The 26,266-nt window shown below is 47.3% G+C and overlaps 1 protein-coding gene and 1 long non-coding RNA gene across 6 annotated transcripts in view; one reads left to right on the top strand and one right to left on the bottom strand.

Annotated features, from left to right (window-relative positions):
* The window catches only part of ATG7 (autophagy related 7), a 617,483-nt gene that overhangs the window by 238,681 nt on the left and 352,536 nt on the right, over positions 1-26,266 (top strand). For all 5 annotated transcript variants that reach the window (XM_063940758.1, XM_063940756.1, XM_063940759.1 and 2 more), the window contains exons 15-16: positions 437-552; positions 3,279-3,354. In XM_063940758.1, coding sequence (XP_063796828.1) covers positions 437-552; positions 3,279-3,354 — 192 coding nt within the window. The remainder of the gene's footprint in view (positions 1-436; positions 553-3,278; positions 3,355-26,266) is intronic.
* Positions 1-26,266, bottom strand: part of LOC134958276 (uncharacterized) — a 210,265-nt gene that overhangs the window by 111,178 nt on the left and 72,821 nt on the right. Inside the window, exon 2 of the long non-coding RNA XR_010186929.1 lies at positions 19,894-20,019. This is a non-coding gene — a long non-coding RNA (uncharacterized LOC134958276). The remainder of the gene's footprint in view (positions 1-19,893; positions 20,020-26,266) is intronic.

A 26,266-nucleotide genomic window follows, 5' to 3' on the forward strand; every position in this document is an offset into this window, starting at 1 on the left:
CGTTTCCCCGGCCCCCCTCCTAAGTCCCACGAAGCAGGCAGGCTGGTGCCATCCAGCCCTGCCTGAAAATAACAAACATATAAAATAAATGCAGAAAACTCTTCAGAGCTTCCAGCGACGTAACCGGCTCCTCCGGGAACATTTTCTAAACTGAGTCTGGTAGGAGGGGCGTAGAGAGAGGAGCCAGCGCACACTATCAAATTCTTAAAGTGCCCAAGGCTCCTAGTGGGCCCATCTATACCCCATGGTACTAAATTGATTCCCAGTATCCCCAAAGACGTAAGAGAAATCCTCTTTTTAACTTGAATTGCAATATATGTAAATATGCTTGATATGTACTGTGAACAAGCCTAAAAACTGAGACATGACGGGTTTACATGTATCATTTGTTTGGCTCCGGTGTTTGACTATGTTTACTGTCTCCATCTTGCTGTAGTCCACTAGAGACCGTACACTGGATCAGCAGTGCACTGTAAGCCGGCCGGGGTTATCCATGATTGCTGGAGCTTTGGCAGTGGAGCTCATGGTGTCCGTCATACAGCATCCTGAAGGGTATGCTCTGATATATTTTTATAAATTGTACTCTTTAAATGTTTTCTATTAAATAATAATCACACATAATACAGACTGCTGGTTAATGAACAACAGTAATATTAGTATTATGGGGGAGATGTATAAAAGCTTGTTGAGAGATAAAGTAGAGAGAGGTAAAGTACCAGGCCATCAGCTCCTAACTGCCATTTTACAGGCTGTATTTGAAAAATGCTTGGTACTTTATCACTCTCCATTTTATGTCTCTCCACGGTTTGCTACATCTCCCCCATAATGCAGAATTACCGCAGCAGCCAGGAATTATATGTAGGGACCTCCCTCTGCCTGGCTTGATAATGGCATTGAGAAGTAAACTTTCTCTTTTTTTTTCTCTGGCTATAGTCACTTGCTAAAGAACACAATAATTGCAGCAATAAATTCTAGATTATTCCATGTCTGATACCTTATTTATCTCAAACCTATTTGACTGGAGCCTTGCACCGTTGTTCTGTTCTGTTTAGAGTGTTTCCTTCATTTGGCGTCCTTACTTTTTATTCTCCTGCCCATATACTGTAATGACTATTCCGCTATGACTCTCTGATTTGTCTTGCTAGTATACCAATTAGCTCTTGCTGTATACAGGGTGATTCAAAAGTTGCAGTACACCCTTGTCAAAGTCGCAGTACACCCTTTTGTTTCAAAAACTGCAGGAAATGGGAAAACTGACTTAGATTTCAAGATGGTGCCCATGTTCGGTACATACCCTAAAAGATAGCCCACCTCACCCATACCTTACTGGAGTATTCATTTTTCCCATTTCCTGCACAGTTTTTGAAACAAAAGGGTGTACAGCGACTTTTGAATCATCCTGTATAATAAAATCCACCACGTAGCTTTGTTAAAGTTCCGTCTAATGTAAAACAATTGTACAATACATATTTTTAGTTGAAGTGCAACAACAGGGGCTGTCGTGGGAACAGGATGTAGTGACAGTGGTGACAGTTTTGATCATGTTGGCAAATGCAGAATGTCGATATGTGAAATGTCAGCATTCTGCATAGGCCGCTAGGGGGAGGTTAGGGTTAGGCACTAAAGGAAGGGTTAGGGCTAATGACACTGCTCAATCAGCTGGAAATGATCATGAAGTCACTCCCGGACCCAAAGGACACCGCTGGACCAGCTAGCTCAACACTAGACCACCAGGAACATTTTGAACGTGTCTAATCATGACGACATTTCATCAGTGACATCATGAATGTCGACAAAATATACCACACCCTGCCTCCTACCAGATTATCACGCTCTTCTGATTGATCTGAGGTGCATCCTGTTTCCACGGATCATCCTTGAGATGTTCCTACAGCTTACTTGGAGTCCACCTGTGGTAAATTCAGTTGATTGGACATGATTTGGAAAGGCACACACCTGTCTATATAAGGTCCCACACACGACAGTGCATGTCTGAGCACAACCCAAGCATGAAGTCAAAGGAATTGTCTGTAGACCTCCTAGACAGGATTGTCACGAGGCACAAATCTGTGGAAGGGTACAGAAAAATATCTGCTGCTTTGAAGGTCCCAAAGAGCACAGTGGACTCCATCATCCGTAAATGGAAGAAGTTTGGAACTACCAGGACTCTTCCTAGAGCTGGCCGGCCGTCTAAACTGAGCGATCGGAGGAGAACTGCCCTAGTCGGGAAGGTGACCAAGAACCCAATAGTCACTCTGTCAGAGCTACAGCATTCCTCTGTGGAGAGAGGAGAACCTTCCAGAAGGACAACCATCTCTCAGCAATCCACCAATCAGGCCTTTATGGTAGAGTGGCCAGACGGAAGCCACTCCTTAGTAAAAAGCACATGGCAGCCCGCCTGGAGTTTGCCAAAATGCACCTGAAGGACTCTCAGACCATGAGAAACAAAATTCTCTGGTCTGATGAGACAAAGATTGAACTCTTTGGCGTGAATGCCAGACATCACACCAGGCACCGCTCATCACCAGGCCAATACCATCCCTACAGTGAAGCATGGTGGTGGCAGCATCATGTTGTGGGGATGTTTTTCAGTGGCAGGAACTGGGAGACTAGTCAGGATAGAGGGAAAGATGAATGCAGCAATGTACAGAGACATCCTGAAAACCTGCTCCAGAGCGCTCTTGACCTCACACTGGGGCGACGGTTCTTCTTTCCGCAGGACAACACAAGATCTCAAAGATACGTTAATGTCGAACTTCAGTGGTCGACCTAATGAGTGTCGACCTAAGTTGGGTCGACCGTATCTTTTCAGCTCAGTGTGAAAGGTGTATAAATTATGAATATGCCTGTGCATCAGCTAAGTGGCCTGTAAAACATGAGCTATTCCTTAGTATGGCTGCCATTACTGGTTTAGATTATTTCTCAATGTTGATTGCTGGTTGGATGAAGCTGAAAGCACATAGGCTCTCATCTCAGCTCCCTGACCATCAGTTATGAGTTTCGGACAGTATAGCAGCATTGTAGGTCATTTTCTTTAATCTACAAATTCTGAGTAATCCCTTGCATGATTTTCAACTTTTTCTGAGTAATTTAGCTATTCCTGCCAAGATCCAGAGACATCAGTGTTAGTCACTTTTGTTAGTCATTTTGTTTTAATTTGAGTTTGCACTTTGATTTCAGTGAGTTGTGTTTGTGCTTTTCTTTAAGTTATAATAATAGTGATTTTATTACAGGGCAGTAGTGTGTTATATGTGATATATTTTCATGTTTACTTACAGAGGTTACGCTGTGGCCAGCAGCAGTGATGATAGAATGAATGAGCCCCCAACTTCCCTGGGACTAGTTCCGCATCAGGTAATAAATATAACGATGCACTAAATCATTGAGCCATCCGTGGCCATCGTTTCATTAACATTTGAGCTTGGTGTATTCATTGTGTGACATTTATAAAACACACAGTACTTGTACACAGCCCGAGTATTCCAACTTACTTGACAGTTCTGTTCACCTGCCTGTGCTATGACATATACTATATGCCCTCATTTATCAAGCCTAATTTGGTCCAAAATGTCATTTAAAATGATAATTAGGGTTTATCTTTATTTATTAAACCCCCCCAGTGCTGTTTTTCGTTTGCGCTATTTGTTTCACCCTCTCACACTCCCACCCTCTCTCGGTATAGTAATCTTTATTTATCAACCTTTTATTTGTATATTTTAGCGCTCGCAGCACTCTTCCTTCGTCGCTGGCTGTTTTCTTTTAAATAGCGCTGACCGCGCTATGCTGTGTATGACTCCCAGCTCGGCTCCCACAATCCCCTGCGCCTCCCCAGTCACCATAGCAACGATCTGTGAGGGTATTTGTATATTCCATTCACAAAATGGCCGCGGCGTCCAGACGTTATTACTGCGCATGTGCCACAATTGGCCGAGGACAGCGCATGCGCAATGAGCAAGGCGGCAGCGCTATTCTTCATTCGCCATTGCTACCGGAAAGTAAACAGCAGCGTTGACAAGGGAAATAACGCTACTGCTCACCGCATACCCTCCAACATGACCTGCCCCACTAGGTACAAAATGCTCTGTTTCTGGACTTCCCTCTTAATTTATCATTGCCATCACCTGTGAAGAAACAGCTTTCTTATCATTTAACTAGTTCAGCACAGGTGATGGAAATCATAAATTAAGAGGGAAGTCCAGGAACAGAGCATTTTGTACCTGGTGGGGCGGTTTATGTTGGAGGGTCTGTCACCGTGGTATGAGATCAAATTCAACATACTACATTGAGTAAAAACGGAAAATAGCTCTTCAGCTGGATGATAAATGATGGTAATAGTGTGTTACCTCATATTAGTGATATAGGAGGCTTGTATGGTGCAGCCATGGCACCAGGGCCGGCTCTACCATTAGGCAGCTTTAGGCGGCTGCCTAGGGGCACGAGCTCCTGGAGGGCGCCACTGAATTAATCTAGCAAAAAACTAAAGGATGTCTCTGTATGCGGCCTCCTCCTTTACACTGCGCTGGCTGCTGCTGCGGGTCTAATCAGGTGCATCTACCACTATAAGGTTGTACTACATAATGCCTCAGCGCTTCCTCTGTGCCGACATGAGTAACATCAAGTCATGTGAAGGCACATAAGTGGCAGATGTAACTATGGTTCCCGAGGAGTGCCCCCACGGCCGCTCCTCATAGCTCTGATGCACCACCTGCAGGGGGGTTGCAGGTTAAGGGGCACCAGGTTTAAGCTTTGCCTAGGGTGCATAGAGACCTTGCACCGGCCCTGCATGGCACAGGGATTTGAGCACTATAGACAAGGTTGTATTAAATGAGGGGACCCACCTGCAAACTGCCCAAGCTCACTCCTCTCTAGCCGACGTCACAAGAGAGTTTACTGAGCATGCCCAGGTCTAAGGTAAAATAGCGCTGCAACCATTCTTCTTGTGATTTGTGCAGCACTGCCGCTGCAGGACTATGGAGAGGTAAGTATTTCAAGAAAATGGGTGCAGACCCTGTACCCGTTATAAATACGCCACTGCCTAAAGAGTGTGTACATACTGCTCTCAACAGTAGATAAATGTATATACAGTAACAAAAAAATAAAGACTTATTGTGAAGGAGAAAGGTCACATTTATTAATATAACCTGGGAGTCTAATTAACGAGCATTAGGTACAATTAGGGAAAATGTTGGCGTTTGGATCAGTGGTCATTATCCGACGGGTGCAGTTAGATACCAGTGCTTATTTGATTAATTTCTGCTAAAAATGTATATACAGTATAGCACAAAAGTCCTGCACTGTCACCAGCACAATGGTCGCCTGCTGGGGTGCACTTTTAAGGAAAATCCCATAGAAAGTCCAAATCAATATAGGTATTGTTTTTCAACTTGGAATGAAAGGCACTCACCAGTCTTGTCCAATTTAGTTCAACAAAAGTCACAGGGTTTATTGGTGCAAGTCCAGAATATACCAACGTTTCGGTCCCTCCAGGGACCTTTCTCAAGACTGTCACAGCTTATATACTGTGCAACAGGTCAACGCTGGCAGGATCAAACAGAGAGAACCCTGACCTGTTGTTTATACTCTCAAACTGTGATTAAATTGGACAAGACTGGTGAGTGCCTATTATTCCACGGTGTGAAACAATAGCAATATATATATAGAGGTAATATTCAACACATTGCTTTAACAATTTTAATCTGTGGATATTGCTCACTAGATATATCTACGGTTTTCAGAGTACATGTAAATTTAGGAATTTTACATATTTGTGTAATAGTTCTCTATTGGTGTGTTATTATTTTAATAAATATATTTTATATATTTTCTTGTTTGTCAGCTCTCCATAAATTTGGTATACTAACAACACTGTAGGCACAGCTAATCTTTTCCTTTTTTTTGTGCATAAACTATTAGAGGCACATACACAGTGCTTCTTTGGCTGCGCCCCACTGTTTGAACCACTCATCAATATTTCTAGGCGCTTTAAGCAGAACTGTTTTGTGTTTTTATTAAATTGGACAAGACTGGTGAGTGCCTATTATTCCACGGTGTGGAACAATAGAGAGATATATATATATATATATATATATATATATATATATATATATATATATAGTCCAAAACTACGAACCCGCACTCAAAATGCTGCCAAATTGATTAATTGAAGGGTGCCTTCAGCAAATGAATTAATGCAAAGAAGAACAAACAGACTGCGGCACTCCAAAGGCAAAAAATGTATTGATTCAAATAATCATCACGGCTTTACCTGATGCCGTGATGATTATTTGAATCAATACATTTTTTGCCTTTGGAGTACCGCAGTCTGTTTGTTCTTCTTTATATATATATATATATATATATATAATATTAGTGGTGGGCAACGATTAAAATTTCTAATCGCGATTAATCGCATGATTTTCTCAGATTAATCGCATTGTTATGCGCAAGATTCAATAATGAATTCAAAAGTAGTGTATTGCGCTCCTGGTTGGCTGCCAGTACTCGGGTTCCGATTGGCTCGCTGGTGGCCAGCAATACACTTGAAATGGCACCGGCGCTGTCACGGTCTCCATGGCTGCCTGCAGCTAACTACTGTATGCACCACACATGTCCCCCCAGTGCCAGATATCCCCCAGTGCCAGATAAGCCCCCAGGGCCAGGTATACATGCCCCCCAGTGACAGATGTACCCCCAGTGCCAGGTATACATGCCCCCCAGTGACAGATATACCCCCAGTGCCAGGTATACACGTCCCCCAGTGCCAGATATCCCCCTAGGGCCAGATATTCCCCCAGTGCCAGATACACATGTCCCCCCAGTGCCAGATATGCCCCCAGTGCCAGGTACACATGTCCTCCCAGTGCCAGATATGCCCCCAGTGCCAGATATCCCCCAGTGCCAGGTAGACAAGTCCCCCCAGGGCCAGATATCCCCCAGTGCCAGATAAGCCCCCAGTGCCAGGTATACATGCCCCCCAGTGCCAGATATCCCCCCAGGGCCAGATATGCCCCCAGTGCCAGATATACCCCAGTGCCAGGTACACAAGTCCCCCCAGTGCCAGATATGCTCCCAGTGCCAGGTATACATTCCCCCCCCCCCCCCCCCCAGTGCCAGATATCTAAGTTCCCGCGTACTTGCACTGCTGCCCATTCCTCCCCCCTGCATTCTACAAAACTTACATTTTGAGGGGACCCGGGAGGCAGCAGCAAAGATCGGGACAGGGCCAGCTGCCTGCGAACTGCCAGGCAGCCACGGCATGGAGGAACAGAGCTGCAACGCTATTCTAACTACAATGCCGTCCGTGAGCCAATCGGAGGTCACGGGCTGGCAGCCAATCAGGAGCTGCCAAATGGCAGCTCCTGATTGGCTGCCGGTCCGTGACCTCCGATTGGCTCACGGACGGCATTGTAGTTAGAATAGCGCCGCGGCTTAGCCTCTATCCTTCCAAGGCAGCTGCCTGTGCGCAGCGTTAAAATAATTGTCGCCCGTTAATTAGTTAATGCGTTAACGCGATATTATCGCGTTAACTTGCCCAGCCTTAATATATATATATATAATATATAATATATATATAAATATATATATATATATATATATATATATATATATATATATATATATATATATATATATATATATATATATATATATCTCCTATATAATTGCCCAGATCTGTGACTGTGTGGCTAACGCTGGCCGTGGCTAGGAGCTCTCATTGGGTTAGCAGCAGGTCTACCACACACAGTCCACAGCTGTTTGGGTGAGAACGCCCTCCCACACAGGTTACATCCAATGGGAAGCTCTGTCCTTTGGCTGCTGTGTGTTCTCAGAGCAGGATTAACAGTGGGGCTGATGGAGCTGCAGCTCCAGCTCCACACCCCAAAATAGACCCACTGCATCTGCAGCAACATACTCTACAACAATTTGCACATAAAAATCGCAACAAATTTGAAAAGGGGGCATGGCCACGGGTATAGTGGTGTGGCCACGCCCCTTTTCCTATACTTTCAATGGAAGTTTGGAGAGCCAAACATCGGTACAGACCATAAAAAAAGGTACCGTACCTGCCAAAAAGGTACAGCTGCAGGGTTTGCCACTGCATCTGCAGCAAGTCTTTGACCTGTAGATAGGAGGAAAAAAATCCTTTTACTGCCGCGTCCTATGGGGGTCATTCTGACCTGATCACTCGCTGCAGTTCATCGCAGTGCAGCGATCAGGTCAGAACTGCACATGCTCCGGTGCCGCAGTGCGCCGGCACATGGCTGACTGCCGACGGCTGTCATTGCCTAGCGATCACCTCTGCCTGATTGACAGGCAGAGGCGGTCGCTGGGCGTGAGGAGGCGGTACGGCGGCGTTTGCTCGCCATTTTGTGGCCACGGTCCGGCCAATGCAGGCGTGGCCGGACCATGAGGTGGGCGGGCCGCAGCGGCTGTTTGTGACTACTGTGTGTGTCACGTCCAACGACTAGTAACTCCCCTCCAGCCGCAGGAGCTGCGCTGGCTGGGATTTACTCATCAGATACAAATGCGTGCGATGCTTTTGTACTTGTGCGGGGGGGTGGGTGTATGGGAGGCGGCCTGACATGTGGGGCGGACTTGCCCAGTGCTGGGCGTCCCCCCGCATTTAGCACAGCTACGATCAGGTCGGAATGACCCCCTATGTCCTGCTGCCAGTCCGCTTGCCCCCTCCAGCATCAACAATCCCCACTCCCTTGCCGCGGCGCAGGTGGAACAAAAGCTGCTGCGGCCACCGGCATAGATGTGTATGAAAGCGGCGCAGCGGAAGGTTTTCATAGCCCTCCCAGCGCCGCATACTCTCTCAGCCCCGGAGCCTCCTCTGCACGTAATGTCACAGAAGTGCCTCCCCGCCACAGCCGCACCCAGATCCCCAGAGGCCCTGACTCCGCAAAACAGCACCTGGGTTGCCGGCCTGGAAGCCCCGAGATGGCTAATGTAACAGATACAGTGGGTGATATCGTGGAGGGTAATGTCTGGACGCTGACGCTGACACTGCACAGCACTCTCACCTTTTACATTGATTCAGCGAGTCAGTCAGTTCTGCCAGTCAGTCACTATTGTTAGCGCCGGTGTCCCATGGCGCCGCATTACAGGGAAGTATGCGCACTAAATAAACGACAGCTCCCAGCAGCCCTTAGCGCCGAAGCATTCAGGCGCTAAGGGCTGCTGGGAGCTGTAGTTTATTGAGTCCGTTTTCTTCCCTGTAATGCGGTGCGTTGGGTCACCGGCGCTAACAATAGTGATAGGTTGCAGTGCGAGTCTCCGGGAGCGCCACTGCCAAAGGGAGGACAGCAGCCTAGCTGCTTCCAGGAAGAGAAGCAGGAGAAGCATTACCTGCACCTTTCCCACTCGCAGTACCTCCGGGCCCCATCCGCGGCACCTGCACACACACCCTTCACCACCCACGGTGGCTCGGGACCCGCTCCCCGACCTGCAGCACCCCTACACCTGCCCCACCCGCAGTGGCTCTGGACCCCACCCGCGGCACTTACCCCTCCCCCACCAGCACCACCCCCACAACCACCCCTCCCGCGCCCTCCCCCATCCGCATCTCCCCCGCACCCGCCGCTCCCCCAACCACAGCACCTACTAGGTGATTCATCAGGCCCTGCATGCGCTGTTCACGCCGTTGCAAGGGGCTACGACCCCTTAACCATTGCATGCCATTTGTCTGTGTAATATTTAACAACTACTGCACGCTACAAGAGCGTGCAAGGGGTAAGGGGGCATAGTCCCTCACGACGGTGTGAAGAGCGCCCATAGGGTGTGATGAATCACCTAGTGTACAGTGGGGTTCGAAAGTTTGGGCACCCCAGGCAAAAATTCATTTTAATGTGCAAAAAGAAGCCAAGGAAAGATGGGAAAATCTCCAAAAGGCATCAAATTACAGATTAGACATTCTTATAACATGTCAAAAAAAGTTTGATTTTATTTCCATCATTTACACTTTCATAAGAACAGAAAACAAAAAATGACGTCTGCAAAAGTTTGGCCACCCTGCAGAGTTGATACCTTGTACTGCCCCCTTTGGCAAGTATCACAGCTTGTAAACGCTTTTTGTAGCCAGCCAAGAGTCTTTCAATTCTTGTTTGAGGTATCTTCGCCCATTCTTCCTTACAAAAGTATTCCAGTTCTTTGAGATTCCTGGGCTCTCTGTGACGCACTGCTCTTTTAAGGTCTATCCATACATTTTCAATTATGTTGAGGTCAGGAGATGGTGAAGACCATGGCAAAACCTTCAGTTTACGCCTCTTGATGTAATCCACCGTGGATTTTGAGGTGTGTTTAGGATCATTATCCATTTGTAGAAGCCAGCCTCTCTTTAACTTCAGCTTTTTCACAGATGGCATCAAGTTAGCGTCCAAAATTTGCTGGAATCTTATTGAATCCATTTTCCTTCTACTCGTGAAATGTTCCCTTTGCCGCCACTGGCTGCAATACAACCCCAAAGCATGATTGATCCACCCCCATGCTTAACAGTTGGACAGAGGTTCTTTTCATTAAATTCTGTGCCCTTCCTTCTCCAAACGTACCTTTGCTCATTCTGGCCAAAAAGTTCTATTTTATAAATCAATAGTTTTTATTGAAAAGATAAACATTTTTATGGGGTACAGAACAAAGAAAAAGGGGGGGATGATACATCATTACACTGTAAAGGTAGGTATGTTAGGGGTGGGGGAGAGGGGGGGGGGAGGAGAGTAGGAGTCCAGACTAGAATCGGGGGGAGTGTTACATCGGAGCCTTGTATACACAATACATCAAAAGAGTTGAGACATATAGAAGAGACTTGTTCATTGCAGTAAGGTAATAGTGGCCTAATGTTGTTGGTCAGAAGTTATAGGTACGCTTTAAAAGATGGTGTTGGGGGGAAGTCTTGTGATGGTCGCCTCTTGACCGGGAGAAGAGGGTATAGATGCCTAGGTAATGGGGGGTGTAATGAAATGTGTTATGCTATAGTTCAGGTATTGTCGGGTTGCCCAAGTGGGCTAAGTGGGGGTGAGGTGGGTTTATGGAGATATTGAGACCCTTCTGTCGAGGAAATATAGTTATGCCACGCGAGCCAGCGCGTTTTGAGGGAGGCGTAGTTGAGAGAGGAGGAAGCTGATTCCGTCTCCATAAGGAAATGGTGGTTTGTCTTATGTATGACTCTTAGCAAGGTGGGAGGTGTGGGTTGTTTCCACATTTGGGCTAAATTTGCACGAGCGGCTATCAGGATGTGGCCCAGGACATATCTAGCAGGTGGCGTTATTGATGAGGGGACAACTTGTAGTAATGCTAGAGTTGGGTCTGGGGCTAGGTGGGTGGACAGAACTTTATTTATTAGGTCAAATACATCTATCCAATATCTAGTGATCTTTGGGCACGTCCAGAATATGTGGAAGATATGTCCCACCGAGCCGCATAATCTCCAACATTTGTTACTTTGAGAGGGCCAGAATTTATGGATTCGGTCTGGGGTTTGGTAAATTCTATTCACTAGTTTTATATGCATTTCAGTGTGGTTTAGGCACTGGGTCATGGAATACGAGGTTAAAAAAACTTGACGCCAGTCTTTTGGGGATAGGGTTTTCCCCAGGTCCTGTTCCCATTTCTTTTGGGCGTTTGATTTAGAGGGGGAGGTAGGGGTTATCCGAAGTTTATACCAGTATGAGATGTCGCCTTTGGAGTCCGGTGAGGAGAGACGGGAAAAGAGAGTATGTGAGGATGTGTGAAGCGTTGCGTAAGTAGGAGGGATCGTCTTCCACCAGTGTGCTACTTGCACATAGTGGAAGAGCTCCGTTGCTGGAAGTGAGTATTGTGACTGGAGAGTAGAGAAAGGTTTTAGAGAAAGACCATCAAGGAGGTCTCCTAGGGATATGACTCCTGCGTTTCTCCATTTGGATAAGTTGAGATGTGGTATCATCGATGCTAATGTAGAGATCGATATCTGGGAGATATGGGAAACGGGCGATGATAGGGAGGTCGATAGGGAGTCCCAGATTTGTAGAGCAGCTTGTGTGGAGGGGAGGAGGGATGGTTGCGTAGGTCGGAGCGACTTTGGGATACGGAAAAGGTCAGCTAGGGGGATTGGGTTTGAACGGATTTGCTCCAACTCAATCCATCCAGTGCGTAATTGGGTTGAGAAGTAGTATTTAATAGGGGACAGGAGGGAGGCTTCTTGGTATAGAGGAATATTAGGTATATTAAGACCCCCGAATGCTCTGGGTAAGGTCATTCTGGAGAGAGCCATTGAAGGTGGTTTTGCAGACCAGATATATTTAGACATGATAGAGGAGCAAGTTTGAATGACTTTCTTTGGGAAGGGGTATGGTATAGTGCGGAAGAGATACATTAGTTTAGGAAGTAGGGACATTTTAAATGCCGCCATTCGTCCCAACCAAGAGACCTCATAGGATGACCAGGATTTCATAAGGGATTCCAGTGATTCTATCAAGGGTGTTAAGTTGGCAGAGAAGGCGTCTTTAGTGGAGGTAGGAATGTTGATACCCAGGTATTTAATTGTGTGAGTTCGCCAGTTATATGGGAAGGAAGCTTGGAGTGCTGGGATGGAGTGAGATAGGTTGAAGGGGAGGGCGTCTGTTTTGGTGGTGTTTAGTTTGTAATAAGAGGCGTGGCTGTACTCATCTAGGACGGCGTGTACGGCTGGAAGCGTTGTAGTGGGATTAGAGATAAAGAGGAGGACATCGTCAGCAAAGAGGAGGACATCGTCAGCGAAGAGGCTCAGTTTATGGAGGGATGAACCGAACTTAATTGCCGGAATGTTGGGATTGTCTCTTATTTTAGCTGCTAGGGGTTCAATTGATAGGACGAAGATCAGGGGGGATAAGGGACAGCCTTGTCTGGTGCCATTTGTAATGGGGAAAGGGTCAGATAGGAAGCCTCCACTGAACACCCGGGCCGTAGGGGAGCTGTATAACGCTAGGATAGAGGATAGGATACGATCTCTAAATCCAAATCTAAGGAGAGTTTGGCGCATGTATGCCCAGTTTAGTCTGTCAAACGCCTTCTCTGCGTCTAGCGAAAGTAAGAGAAGGCCCTGGTCTCCAGATAGGGAGTCTATCAGGTTGAAGACTCGTCGTGTGTTGTCAGATGCTTGTCTCCCAGGGACGAAGCCAGTCTGGTCCGGGTGTATCAGTGAAGGGAGGAATTTGTTAATGCGGGTTGCAATCATTTTGGCACATAGTTTGATGTCGCAGTTTAATAGTGCTATTGGTCGGTAGTTGTGCACAAGGGCGGGGTCTTTGCCGGGCTTAGGTATAGTAACAATACGCGCTTCTAAGAGTTCTGGAGGGAGGGAGCCTCGGTCTGAGAATGTATTGTATAGCGAGGTCAGGAGGGGGGAAAGGGCGTCGTGGAAAGTAGTATAAAAGTCGGAGACAAAGCCGTCTGGGCCAGGGGCTTTATTTCTGGGTGTAGATTTGATAGCTGTGGAGAGTTCATCAGCCAACCAAGGGGCATTCAGAGAAGAGAGCTGGTCCTGTGTAAGCGTAGGAAGGGGGAGGTCGTCTAGGAAGGACGAGATGGACGGGGGGGAGGGTTGTGGGGTGGAGGGGTCATTTGCTAAGTTGTATAATTTGGCGTAATAGTTTGCAAATTGGTTCGTTATTTCTTTGGGGTTCAGGATCTTTTGTTTAGTGGGAGAGTAGATACATTTAATTCTATTTCTGGCCTGTTGAACGCGGAGTTTGCGCGCAAGCATTTTGCCAGCCTTATTTCCTAACAGGTAAAATTTGTGACGCATTCTATTCAAGGCCGCTTGGGTGCGTGCGAGGAGCAGCTTTTGAAGTTGACCTCGGACCTTAGAGATCTCAGTTTTAAGTGTTTTGGAGGGATGGGCCTTATTCTTAGTCTCAAGGTCCGACAGGACATCTTCCAGGGTCTTCTGCTGTTGAAAGGCTTGTTTTTTGAGAGTGGCGCCGGCCTGAATGGCGGCTCCACGGGTAACGGCTTTAAAAGCACACCAATGGTTGATAGGGGAGGTGTCTTGAGGGGAATTAGTGGATAAATAGGAGTCGATAGAATCAGATATTATTTTTTTTGACACGGGGTTATTTAGTAGGTAGGGATAAAGACGCCAATGTCGGGGAGGATTGAAGGTGTCCAGAAGGTTCCATTTCCAGAAAACTGGGGCGTGATCCGACCATGTGATAGGTAAAATATCCACGCTATCAGTTCTCTGGAGAGACCATTTATCACATAAAATCAGGTCTATTCTAGAATAGGAGTTATGGACAAGGGAGTGGAACGTGTATTCTCGACCTGAGGGGAATTGTGTCCTCCAGGTGTCGTATATGTCGAATTCTGCAAGTAGGTTGCGGAAGGCTAGGGAGGGGCCAGAGGTAGTGGTTGGAACAGGTTGGGGGAATTGGCGGGACTTGTCCAGTTTAGGGTCCAAGACAAGATTAAAGTCACCCAGAACTACCAAAGATCCCTTTAGTACATTTCGTATAGTAAGGAGTAGTTTTCGCAAAAAGGGGACCTGGTTAGAGTTAGGTGCGTAGAGGGATACCAGGGTAACCGGTTTGTCATTGAGGAGGCCCGTTATGATAACATATCGACCATTTTTGTCTGATAGTTGAGAGTGTAGGGAAAAGGAGACATTTTTGTTAAAGAGGATGGCTACTCCATTTCTTTTGGATGGGCCATTAGCAAAGTACCCCACTGGGAAATGGCTATCTTTAAAAAGGGGGGGGCTGACAGAAGAGAAATGGGTTTCTTGTAAAGCTATGACGTCAGCTTATTGTTGGTGGAAGAAGGAAAGGGCCAATCTGCGTTTGTTGGGAGAGTTCAGTCCCTTAACATTAAGAGATATGAGGTTCAGCATTGGAAATCTATATTAGGCACGAGAAAGAGGAGTCTGTGGATATCTATTGGAGCGTATCTGCTCCGAGTGCAAATAGGCGTTGGTAGTCCGGGATGTGGATCGAGTCTGGAGCTCGAGGAGGGGGGGAACCTGTGGGGGATACATGGGTCGAGAATAAAACAGGAGAGGAGGAGGAAAACAACGAAAAGAAAAGGTCCGGTATATTGGACCTGCATGACTACTGCAGGGGTAGGAGAGAAAAAAAAATTCTGGGGAAAGCAGTAGTGCAAGAAAAGGTGAGGCGGGCTAGATTAACCTGCGCCGCCACTCTAAAGCAACTTCTAAGAGGGTAACCTTAGGGCGTGAGGGTCTATTGTAGGCTTCTCTAATTAGGAACATACGCCCTCTAGGGTACGGGTCGGTAATTAGTAGGTGTCAGTAAGTAAGTAACTGGGCAAGGTGTCGCCCCTTAAAATATAACAACATTTGAATAACATGGGAGGGGGTAGCCTCGTAACTTGTAGACCTAGGAAACAAACTTTTGTTAAGGCACAACATTGCAATTGTATAAAGAAACATTAAAAGGATATTTTCAGTTCCCCACACTAGGGGGGGAGGAGGTCTACGGCCTCCGTGAATCGGAGGATCTGGTGCATGGATTGCGAAAGGACCCAGCTCGGCAGTCCAGTGATTCAGTCGTTCGACCAATTATGGCTGACGTTAGCAGCACGCGACGTTGTAGGCGGTTTCGAGACGGAGATGTCCCAGTCCATCAATAATTTCACGCCTGCATCTAGAGAGGAGATTATGTAGGTCGAGTCATCGTTTGAGACTATCAATTTAACTGGGAATCCCCAGCGGTAGCGGATGTCGTGGGCTCTTAAAGCAAGGGTGATGGGGGTGAAGGCACGTCTCTTCGCTATGGTAGCTGCAGAGAAGTCTTGGAAAATCTGAAGACCCCCCAGGGTATCAGAATTTTTGGATTCTCTAGCGGCCCTCATAATGCGTTCCTTAACTGGGAAGAAATGGACTCGAAGGAGGGTGTCTTTAGGAAGGTCAGATGAGACGGTTCGGGGTCTAGGGAGGCGGTGGATGCGGTCAATCAGGAGTTCCGAGGCATCCGCCTTTGGGAGGAGTTTCTTGAATAAGACAGTGGCGTAGGCTTCCAGTTCAGAGTTAGTGACTGAATCAGGGATGCCTCGAATTTTGATGTTGTTCCGCCTTGATCTGTCCTCCATATCCGCCAATTTGGATTTGAATTGATCCAGATCTTGTTGTTGGCGGTCGTGAGATGAGAGTAGGTCGTTGTGGGAGGTGACCAATTCCTCCATCTTGCGTTCCAATTGGTCCGTCCTGTCTCCTAGAGCTACCAGCTCAGTTTTGACCTCACGAATGGCAGAGGTCAGATCTTTAGAGAGTTCAGATTTGAAGGCAGAGAGTATCTGGCAGAGGGATCTCGCGGTTAGAGGGGCATCCGACTCACAGTCCACTCCCGAGACCGAGAGAGCCGAGGACAGGACACTTGATCCCACGGTGTCCAATGTGGGAGAGGGGGGAGAAGCATTTTGTAGCGGGGAGATTTGAAGGGATTTTCGCGGGGGGTATGCGACTTTCGGGGGGATTGTCTCCTTTTTTTTTTGTAGGGGCCATTTCTCGTCAGTAGTAGCGCACCTAGGGTTCTTGGAGAGACGTGCCTCGGTGGAGGGTCCAGTCAGCTGGTAATAGTGAGACAGGGGTGCCCAGTCACATTGAAGAGTGTTACGTGTTATTTAGACAAGCCTGAGTGGCGGTAGGCAGGTTAGAGAGCGCTCACATTGTTGAGGTCATTGAGGTCATAAATCCGGAGGATGTGATTGTCGGGCCAAAGCTGGGCTGGGCGGGCTGGCAACCAGGTCTGTCAGACCGGGGGGGGGGGGGGGGTGAGGGGTTTGGTTTAGCCCCGAAGGAGGTGCGGTAGAGATGCTGAGAGTGTTTCTGGCTTCCGATCTCTAGGGGACCGGGGTGGGCCGCGTGGTGGGTGCGGGGTATGTTGATCGCCTCACGAAGCCACTGAGGCTGTTCCGCCGACCCCTCTCCGGAGATGATGCTAGTTTCAGGGGTTAGTGGGTTCAGCCTCTCTGGTGCTGGGATGTGGGGGAGAGCTGAGATGGTGACTTGCAGGGTGGGACGGGCAGAGGGAGAGACGGGTAGGACAGCTGGAGGGAGTCCTCTTTATGCAGGAGTCGCCCGCCGGTTGATATCCCGTTAGGATGCTGCGACAACTGTATCCCCCAGGAACCTTCTGGGATTTTGGGCATGCAGGCAGGTATTGACTGAAGAGGTCCTGGGTGTTCGGGAGGTGAAGACGGGGACAGGAGCGGGGGGGTCACGCGGCGGGTTGCCGAGCGTCTCAGTGTCCCCTTGGTGTGCGGGTCTCCGGGGCCAGGTCACGCTGGGCGGGCAGGAGGTGAGGCGGGAGGCAGTTAGGGACCGCGAGGTAAGTGTAGGCTATGTAATGCCGTGCGGCGCCTCCTACCTCCAATCCGCAAGATGGCCGCCGGCAGCAGTCGGGCCCGGCGGGCAGGCTCCCGGAGCCTCACCGTTGGCTGGGGAAATGGGTAGCGGTCCCGCTGTATGTCCGGCCGATGCCCAAATCAAAGGAGGGGTGAGACGATGGCGGGCCTCGCTGTACAGGCACGATATCCCTTATTTCCTCTGGGCCGTCCCACGAGACTGGAGCTCGGAGTCGGGCAGGCTCCAAACCTGAGGCCCCGGCTCAAAGTTGGGGAGTAGGCCGCGGGTGGAAAGCAGCCACAGTGACCTTCAGGTCTAGCCTCCCAGTCCAGCAGATAAGTAGCAGCTGTAGGGTAGTTGTTTTAGAGGGGATCAGGAGAGGAATCACCCTAAATACAGGGGTTTATGTGCCGGCTATTGCAGGAGCTGGGTGTCCGGGGGGTGAAGACGGGGACAGGAGCGGGGGGGGGTCACGCGGCGGGTTGCCGAGCGTCTCAGTGTCCCCTTGGTGTGCGGGTCTCCGGGGCCAGGTCACGCTGGACGGGCAGGAGGTGAGGTGGGAGGCAGTTAGGGACCGCGAGGTGAGTGTAGGCTGTGTAATACCGTGTGGCGCCTCTCACCTCCGATCCGCAAGATGGCCGCCGGCAGCAGTCAGGCCCGGCAGGCAGGCTCCCGGAGCTCCTCTGTCGGCTGGGGGAATGAGTAGCGGTCCCGCTGTGTGTCCGGCCGGTGCTCAAATCAAAGGAGGGGTAAGACGATGGCAGGCCTTGCTGTACAGGCACGATATCCCGTGCTTCCTCTGGGCCGTCCCACGAGTCTGGAGCTCGGAGTCGGGCAGGCCCCAGGCTTGAGGCCCCGGCTCCAAGTTGCGGAGTAGGCCGCGGGCGGAAAGCAGCCACAGCAGCCTTCAGGTTTAGCCTCCCTGTTCAGCAGATAGGCAGCAGCTGTAGGGTAGGTGTTTAGAGGGGATCAGGAGAGGATTCACCCTAAATAAAGAGGTTTATGTGCCGGCTGTTGCAGGAGCTCAAGAGTTGTTAGACCTCTCTCTGCAGTGTCTAGGCCACGCCCCCCAAAAAGTTCTATTTTAACCTCATCTGTCCACAGAACTTTATTCCAAAATGCATCAGGCTTGTCTATATGTTCATTTGCAAACTTCACACGCTGATTTTTGTGGTGAGGATGTAGAAGAGGTTTTATTCTGATGACTCTTCCATGAAGACCATATTTGTACAAGTATCTCTTTATAGTGGAATAGTGTACCACAACTCCAGTGTCTGCCAGATCTTCCTGGAGGGATCGTGCAGTCAAACGTGGATTTTGACTTGCTTTTCTCACAATCCTGCGAGCTGTTCTGTCTGATATTTTTCTTGGTCTTCCAGAACTTGCTTTAACTTCCACTGTTCCTGCTGACTGCCATTTCTTAATTACATTCCGAACAGAGGATATGGGCATCTGATAACGCTTTTCTATCTTCTTATAGCCTTCTCCTGCTTTGTGAGCGTCAACTATTCTCAGTTTCAGTGTTCTACACAACTGCTTAGAGGAACCCATGGTGCTGATTGTTGGAGCAAGGTCAGATGAGTCTGGGCTTTTAAAACCTTTGAGATTGACATCACCTGGTCTTTCCAGACGATGATTGAGAACAATCCATGACACTGCCAGGTCTCAGCTGTCCAAAGGGGGCAGTGCAAGATATTAACTCTGCAGGGTGGCCAAACTTTTGCAGATGCCATTTTTTGTTTTCTGATCTTTTAAAAGTGTAAATGATGGAAATAAAATTTACTTTTTTTGACATGTTATTAGAATGTCTAATCTGATATTGATGCCTTTTGGAGATTTTTCCATCTTTCCTTGGCTTCTTTTTGCACATTAGATAGAAAGATTAAGAGTGTTTAACCACTCTAACTCCTGGCGCAAATAAAAATTGAATTTAAGATGGCTATACAGCAGCTGCAAGCACTGGGGGACTGCTAATTCCCTCAACCAACTAGAAAATATATACACAAAAGTGCTGCGCTTGATGTATGCTTAATAACAATTAATAAAAAGAAAAAAATATTTTTTATATATATAGGTGTCTGCTTAGATCAAATTAAAACACATATGGAACTTGCTGGTAAATTATAAACAAATTTAATTACACATACAATAATAATTATTATTGTATGTGTAATTAAATTTGTTTATAATTTACCAGCAAGTTCCATATGTGTTTTAATTTGATCTAAGCAGACACCTATATATATAAAAAATATTTTTTTCTTTTTATTAATTGTTATTAAGCATACATCAAGCGCAGCACTTTTGTGTATATATTCTTTTTGCACATTAAAATGAATTTTTGCCTGGGGTGCCCTAACTTTCGAACCCCACTGTATGTGTGTATGTGTGTGTGTGTGTGTATATATATATATATATATATATATATATATATATATATATATAGATCAAAAAATGAGGCGGCACTCAGAGATTTGTTGAAAAGCAAACAGGTGTGTAACATCAACGTTTCGGGGAACAAATCCCCTTCATCAGGATGAACAAACAGTGCAGAAAGTGAAATATATAGACAGACTCACCCAAGGAGACTTCCCACTGCACATCACCACAGTCCCAGCATACCTGGCTCCGCCTCCCTCACTTCCGGGTATGTCACTTCCTGCGGAAGTGACAAAACGGGTCCCTGGCTGGTAACCACGGTGTTGCTGTAAACAAAACAGAGGATCATCAATGGGACCAATAATCAGCACTCTGTGACAAATTTCCAAGACATTATGTATTATTCTATATTATAATTAATCAAAAAAGCTTATTTAGAGTAAGACCCACTCTGGGGATAGAAAGTGCATCTAGTGCTTTTGGAAGCCACCTGGCTTAACATTAAAGGTGCATAAAGTAAACATCAGGTAAAATTTATAAAGTGGCTCTGTGTAAAGTGTATTAAAAGCGCTGATTCATATCCACATGAAAATTCCTCCTTAGTGCATTACCAAATTACATAAAAAGCACTTAGTGACATAAAGTTAAAAAAGAGAGAACATATAAACATTACACAGATGTACTGACAAGGCATAAAAACAATAAAACTGCACCTCTTTTTGTAAACAACAGCAGTACATTTAGTAACAGCACCACTTAGTGTGAAAACTTGTTCAATATAACTTAGCAGTCATTACTTTCAGATTGATAAACATACATTTTCGCCATTTAATGGAAGTGGCTAAGGCCCAGTGTCTCATTCAGCCCTTTTGGTCGTAGAGTATCCAATCTATGGATCCACCTAGATTCTAATTGGAGTAATTTTTTGGCTCTGTTACCCCCCCCCCCCCGTACGGATTCAGGCACGTGATCTATAATGCGATATTTTAAAGTGGCCATATTATGTTTCCATAACGCAAAATGCCGTGCCACTGGTTGTTCACTGTTACCCGTTTCTATGGCAGCACGAATGGCCTGCCGGTGCTGTGCCATTCGGACTTTAAACTAGCACTCCGTCTTGCCCACATAATATAGCCCACATGGGCAGATGATCACATAGACCACAAACTTGGAGTGACAGGATAAAGGCCAATTAATTGTGTATTTTTTAGCCGAGTGAGGGTGCAGAATAACATCACTAGCTGACATATATGTGCATGTAGTGCACCCTATACACTTGAAACAGCCATTGCCACGACTTAAAAAGTGTTTGGGGGCTTGATTTTTAAATTTACTCAGGTCTGTTTTTACGACCTGGTCTTTAATGTTTCTTCCCCGTCTGTAGCTGGGCATAATGGCTGTATCCTTCAGCATTTTTAACTCGGGGTCAGAGGTAATTACGGGCCACAGGGATTTTGCCTTTTTGCTGGTGTACCTACTTTTAGTGTCGTAAGTATTCACCCATGGTATTTTCTCCCGTGTCTTTCTACTAGACTCTTTGAGTATCAAATCTGTTCTCTCTTGTGTCATGGCCTTAATTCTGGCTGTTTTTAGTAGGGCCGCTGGATACCCTCTGGCCAGGAATTTATTCTCCATAATATCCAATTGTTTTTTCAGATTGGATGCCTCACTTGTGATTCTACATACTCTCAGAAACTGGGAGTATAGTAGACCTTTAATCGAGGGAGTGGGGTGGAAACTGTCATGCCGCAGGATCATATTCCGATCCGTGGGCTTGACATACAGATCCGTCATGATTTTGCCATCTTTTAATGAAATCGTCATATCTAGGAAAATCATCATAATCACCTTAGATAGGTTGACCATATTATCCCTTTAACCTGGGACACTCATAATTTACACAGGTTCTGTGGCTGGCTGGCTGACTACAAGCATGCACTTCACCTGGTTTTAAGCAGCCACAGAACCTGTGTATTTCATGAGTGTCCCAGGTTAAAGGGATAATATAGTTAGCCTACCTTAGATCCACTTATAGAACACGTTGAATACGATACATACAGCACATAGTAACTGGGGGTTCTATACCCAGCACTAGCTGTTACACCTAAGTTGAGTGACATCACAAACACTTTATGATGTAAGACAGCAACATAATGGACTTGCTAAAAGCAGATTTATCTCAACACGCCAGCATCATGTCACTGAATTGAGGTAATTACATGTCTTTATAATGTTTTAATGGGTACAAAAGTATTTTTAATAAGCATTTGACTTGAGACTTTTTTTCCATTAAACTTCATCTTCTGCAGTTCTCCTCCTTTATGCGCTGTGCAGTAGGGATGGCCTCCAGAAACCAGTGTTGCACAACCAATAATGTTTCCGATCCTTTTGAGATGCTTTATATTCGATGTCAGGATTGCAATGGTTCTTTTCTCATGTGTGTTCTCTCAATGTGTAGTGACGTAATACTCCACCATGATAAACACTGATCAACCACCAGTTCTCCTTCACACATGCGTAAACCAGCTCTGACCCGTGTGCATGCACTCCACCATTGATGGTTTTAACCATTTATTGCCACAGTGGTGGTAACAGTACAACAATTCCATGGCGCCCTTCCAAGGGGGCACATGTAGTTTTTAAATAATTTAAATGTACATTGCAGTGTGGTGACCAGACCTATTGCTGTGTTCTCACTGTGTGGAATTGTGCTCAGTGCATAATCGTGTTTTACAGGGACGACGGTGTGCATGCATTTATTATACACCTTTTACATGTGTCTTATGCATTGCCAATGAAGGTTGTGTGGGGTCTTGCTATTTCAAATGTGTTGCCCATTACATTTCTCGTAATTAATTTTACCCATACAACTTTTTAAATAAATCTGTCCCACAATGTGTTAAAGTGCATCTACAGCCCAAGTACTAGGTGTTCACACATTAAGTACATTGAGAATTCATGACTAAAGGAAATAAGCCAATAGAAAACCACATACAGTGTCTCTAAAAGCAAACAAAAAAAACCTGTGCATTTCTTTTAAAAAATGCCCTATTTTCCATGCTAACAGGCTCACATCATTCCCTATATTTCTCTTACGTCCTAGAGGATGCTGGGAACTCCGTAATGACCATGGGGTATAGACGGGCTCCGCAGGAGACATGGGCACTCTAAAGACTTTAGATGGGTGTGCACTGGCTCCTCCCTCTATGCCCCTCCTCCAGACCTCAGTTAGATCCTGTGCCCAGAGGAGACTGGATGCACTGCAGGGGAGCTCTACAAAAGACTTTTCAGGGAGCACTGCTGGCAACAGGCTCCCTGCATCGTGGGACTGAGGGGAGAGAAGCAGACCTACTTAAATGATAGGCTCTGCTTCTTAGGCTACTGGACACCATTAGCTCCAGAGGGTTGGAACGCAGGTCTCATCCTCGCTGTTCGTCCCGGAGCCGCGCCGCCGTCCTCCTCACAGAGCCGGAAGATAGAAGCCGGGTGAGTATAAGAAGAAAGAAGACTTCAAAGGCGGCAGAAGACTTCAGATCTTCACTGAGGTACCGCGCAGCGGTAACGCTGCGCGCCATTGCTCCCACATTCACACTGACGGCACTGTATGGGTGCAGGGCGCAGGGGGGGGCGCCCTGGGCAGCAATAATAAACCTCAAGGGACACTGGCTGACATATATATACTGCGGAGGCAGTATATTAAATAAACCCCCGCCAGTATAAAGAATTTGAGCGGGACCGAAGCCCGCCGTTGAGGGGGCGGAGCTTGATCCTCCAGCAATAACCAGCGCCATTTTCTCCACAGCACGCTGCAGAGAAGCTGCTCCCCGGACTCTCCCCTGCTGAACACAAGTACAGAGGGCAAAAAGGAGGGGGGAGGCACATTTATTTGGCGCAGTGAGTGTATTATTGATATATAAAGCGCTGTACAGACTGGGATTTTGTTCCAGTGGCGCTGGGTGTGTGCTGGCATACTCTCTCTGTCTCTCCAAAGGGCCTTATTGGGGGACTGTCTCCATATATATATATCCCAGTGTGTGTGGGGGTGTCGGTACGTGTGTTTCGGCATGTCTGAAGTCGAAGGCTCGTCTAAGGAGGAGGTAGAGCAGATGATTGTGGTGTCTCCATCAGCACAGTCGACACCTGATTGGATGGATATGTGGAATGTTTTAAATGCAAATGTGTCTTTATTACATAAAAGATTGGACAAAGCAGAGTCCAGAGAAAAAGCAGGGAGTCAATCCATAGCTTTGACTGTGTCACAAGGCCCTTCAGGGTCTCATAAACGTCCCCTGTCCCAGGTAGCAGACACTGATACCGACACGGATTCTGACTCCAGTGTCGACTACGATGATGGGAGGTTACACCCAAGGGTGGCCAAAAGTATTCATTATATGATTATTGCAATAAAAGATGTTTTGCATATCACAGAGGACCTCTCGATGCCTGACACGAGGGTATGCATGTTTAAGGAGAAGAACCGTCTCCAGACACGGCAGCCCTCAAGGATCCTGCTGATCGCAGACAGGAGACTACCTTAAAATCCATTTATACACATACGGGGGCCTTGCTCAGACCGGCAGTAGCGTCGGCATGGGTATGTAGTGCAATAGCAGCATGGGCAGATAACTTGTCATCTGACATTGACACCCTAGATAAGGATAGCATTTTATTGACCTTGGGTCATATAAAAGACGCAGCGTTATATATGAGAGACGCTGCGAGAGACGTTGGGCTGTTGGGTTCAAGAGCCAATGCCATGGCAAGTTCTGCTAGGCGAGCCCTGTGGACCCGCCAATGGACGGGTGATGCCGATTCAAAGAGACATATGGAAACTTTGCCTTACAAGGGTGAGGTTTTATTTCGGGAGGGCCTCGCGGACCTGGTTTCCACAGCTACCGCGGGTAAATCTTCTTTTTTGCCTTATGTTCCCCCACAGCAAAAGAAAACACCTCAATATTGGATGCAGTCCTTTCGGTCGCATAAGTCCAGAAGGGGCCGGGGCTCTTCCTTCCTCGCAAGAGGTAAGGGTAGAGGGAAAATAATGCCTGCTACGGCTAGTTCTCAGGAACAGAAGTCCTCAAAATCCACTGCATGACGCTGGGGCTCCACTGCGGGAGTCCGCGCCGGTGGGGGCACGTCTTCGACTCTTCAGCCAGATCTGGGTTCTGTCAGATGTGGATCCTTGGGCGATAGAAATTGTATCCCAAGGCTACAAACTGGAATTCGAAGAAGTGCCTCCTCGCCGATTTTTCAAGTCGGCTTTGCCAGCCTCTGGTGCAACAGGGGAAGGGGTACTATTCAACTCTATTTGTGGTCCCGAAACCGGATGGCTCGGTCAGACCCATTCTGAATCTAAAATCCCTAAACCTGTATCTAAAAAAGTTCAAATTCAAGATGGAATCTTTCCGGGCAGTGATCTCCAGCCTGGAAGGGGAGGATTTTATGGTGTCACTAGACATAAAGGATGCATACCTTCATGTCCCCATTTATCCTCCTCATCAGGCGTACCTGAGATTCGCTGTACAGGACTGTCATTACCAGTTTCAGACGTTGCCGTTTGGGCTGTCCACGGCCCGAGGATTTTCACCAAGGTAATGGCGAAAATGATGGTGCTCCTACGCAGGCAAGGAGTCACAATTATCCCATACTTGGACGATCTCCTGATAAAAGCGAGATCGAGAGATCAGTTGCTGAAAAGCATGTCACTCTACCTGAGAGTGCTGCAGCAACACGGCTGGATCCTAAATCTGCCAAAGTCGCAGTTGATTCCAACGACTCGGCTATCATTTTTAGGCATGATTCTGGACACGGAAAAGAAGAGGGTTTTTCTTCCAACGGAAAAAGCCTAGGAACTCCGGAGCATGGTCAGAGACCTGTTAAAGCCAAAAAGAGTGTCAGTTCATCAATGCACTCGAGTACTGGGAAAAATGGTGGCGGCCTACGAGGCCATACCCTTCGGCAGGTTCCATGCGAGGACATTTCAGTGGGACCTTCTGGACAAATGGTCGGGGTCCCATCTACAAATACATCAGAAAATAAGCCTCTCCCCCAGGGCCAGGGTGTCTCTCCTGTGGTGGCTGCAGAGTGCTCACCTTCTAGAGGGTCGCAGGTTCGGCATTCAAGACTGGGTTCTGGTAACCACGGACGCGAGCCTCCGAGGATGGGGAGCAATCACACAAGGAAGAAATTGTCAGGGACTGTGGTCGAGCCAGGAGGCTTGTCTACACATCAACGTGCTGGAATTAAGGGCCATATACAACGGCCTACGACAAGCGTAGACTCTTCTTCGCGACCTACCTGTTCTGATTCAATCAGACAACGTCACAGCAGTGGCTCATGTAAACCGCCAAGGTGGGACAAGGAGCAGAGTGGCAATGGCGGAAGCCACCAGGATTCTTCGCTAGGCGGAAAATCACGTAAGCGCGCTGTCAGCAGTCTTCATTCCGGTAGTGGACAACTGGGAAGCAGACTTCCTCAGCAGACACGATCTCCATCCAGGAGAGTGGGGTCTTCATCAAGAAGTACCTTCCTCAAATAGACATGATGGCGTCACGCCTCAACAAGAAACTTCGG

The sequence above is a fragment of the Pseudophryne corroboree genome, chromosome 9, assembly GCF_028390025.1.
Source record: "Pseudophryne corroboree isolate aPseCor3 chromosome 9, aPseCor3.hap2, whole genome shotgun sequence".
Taxonomy (NCBI): domain Eukaryota; kingdom Metazoa; phylum Chordata; class Amphibia; order Anura; family Myobatrachidae; genus Pseudophryne; species Pseudophryne corroboree.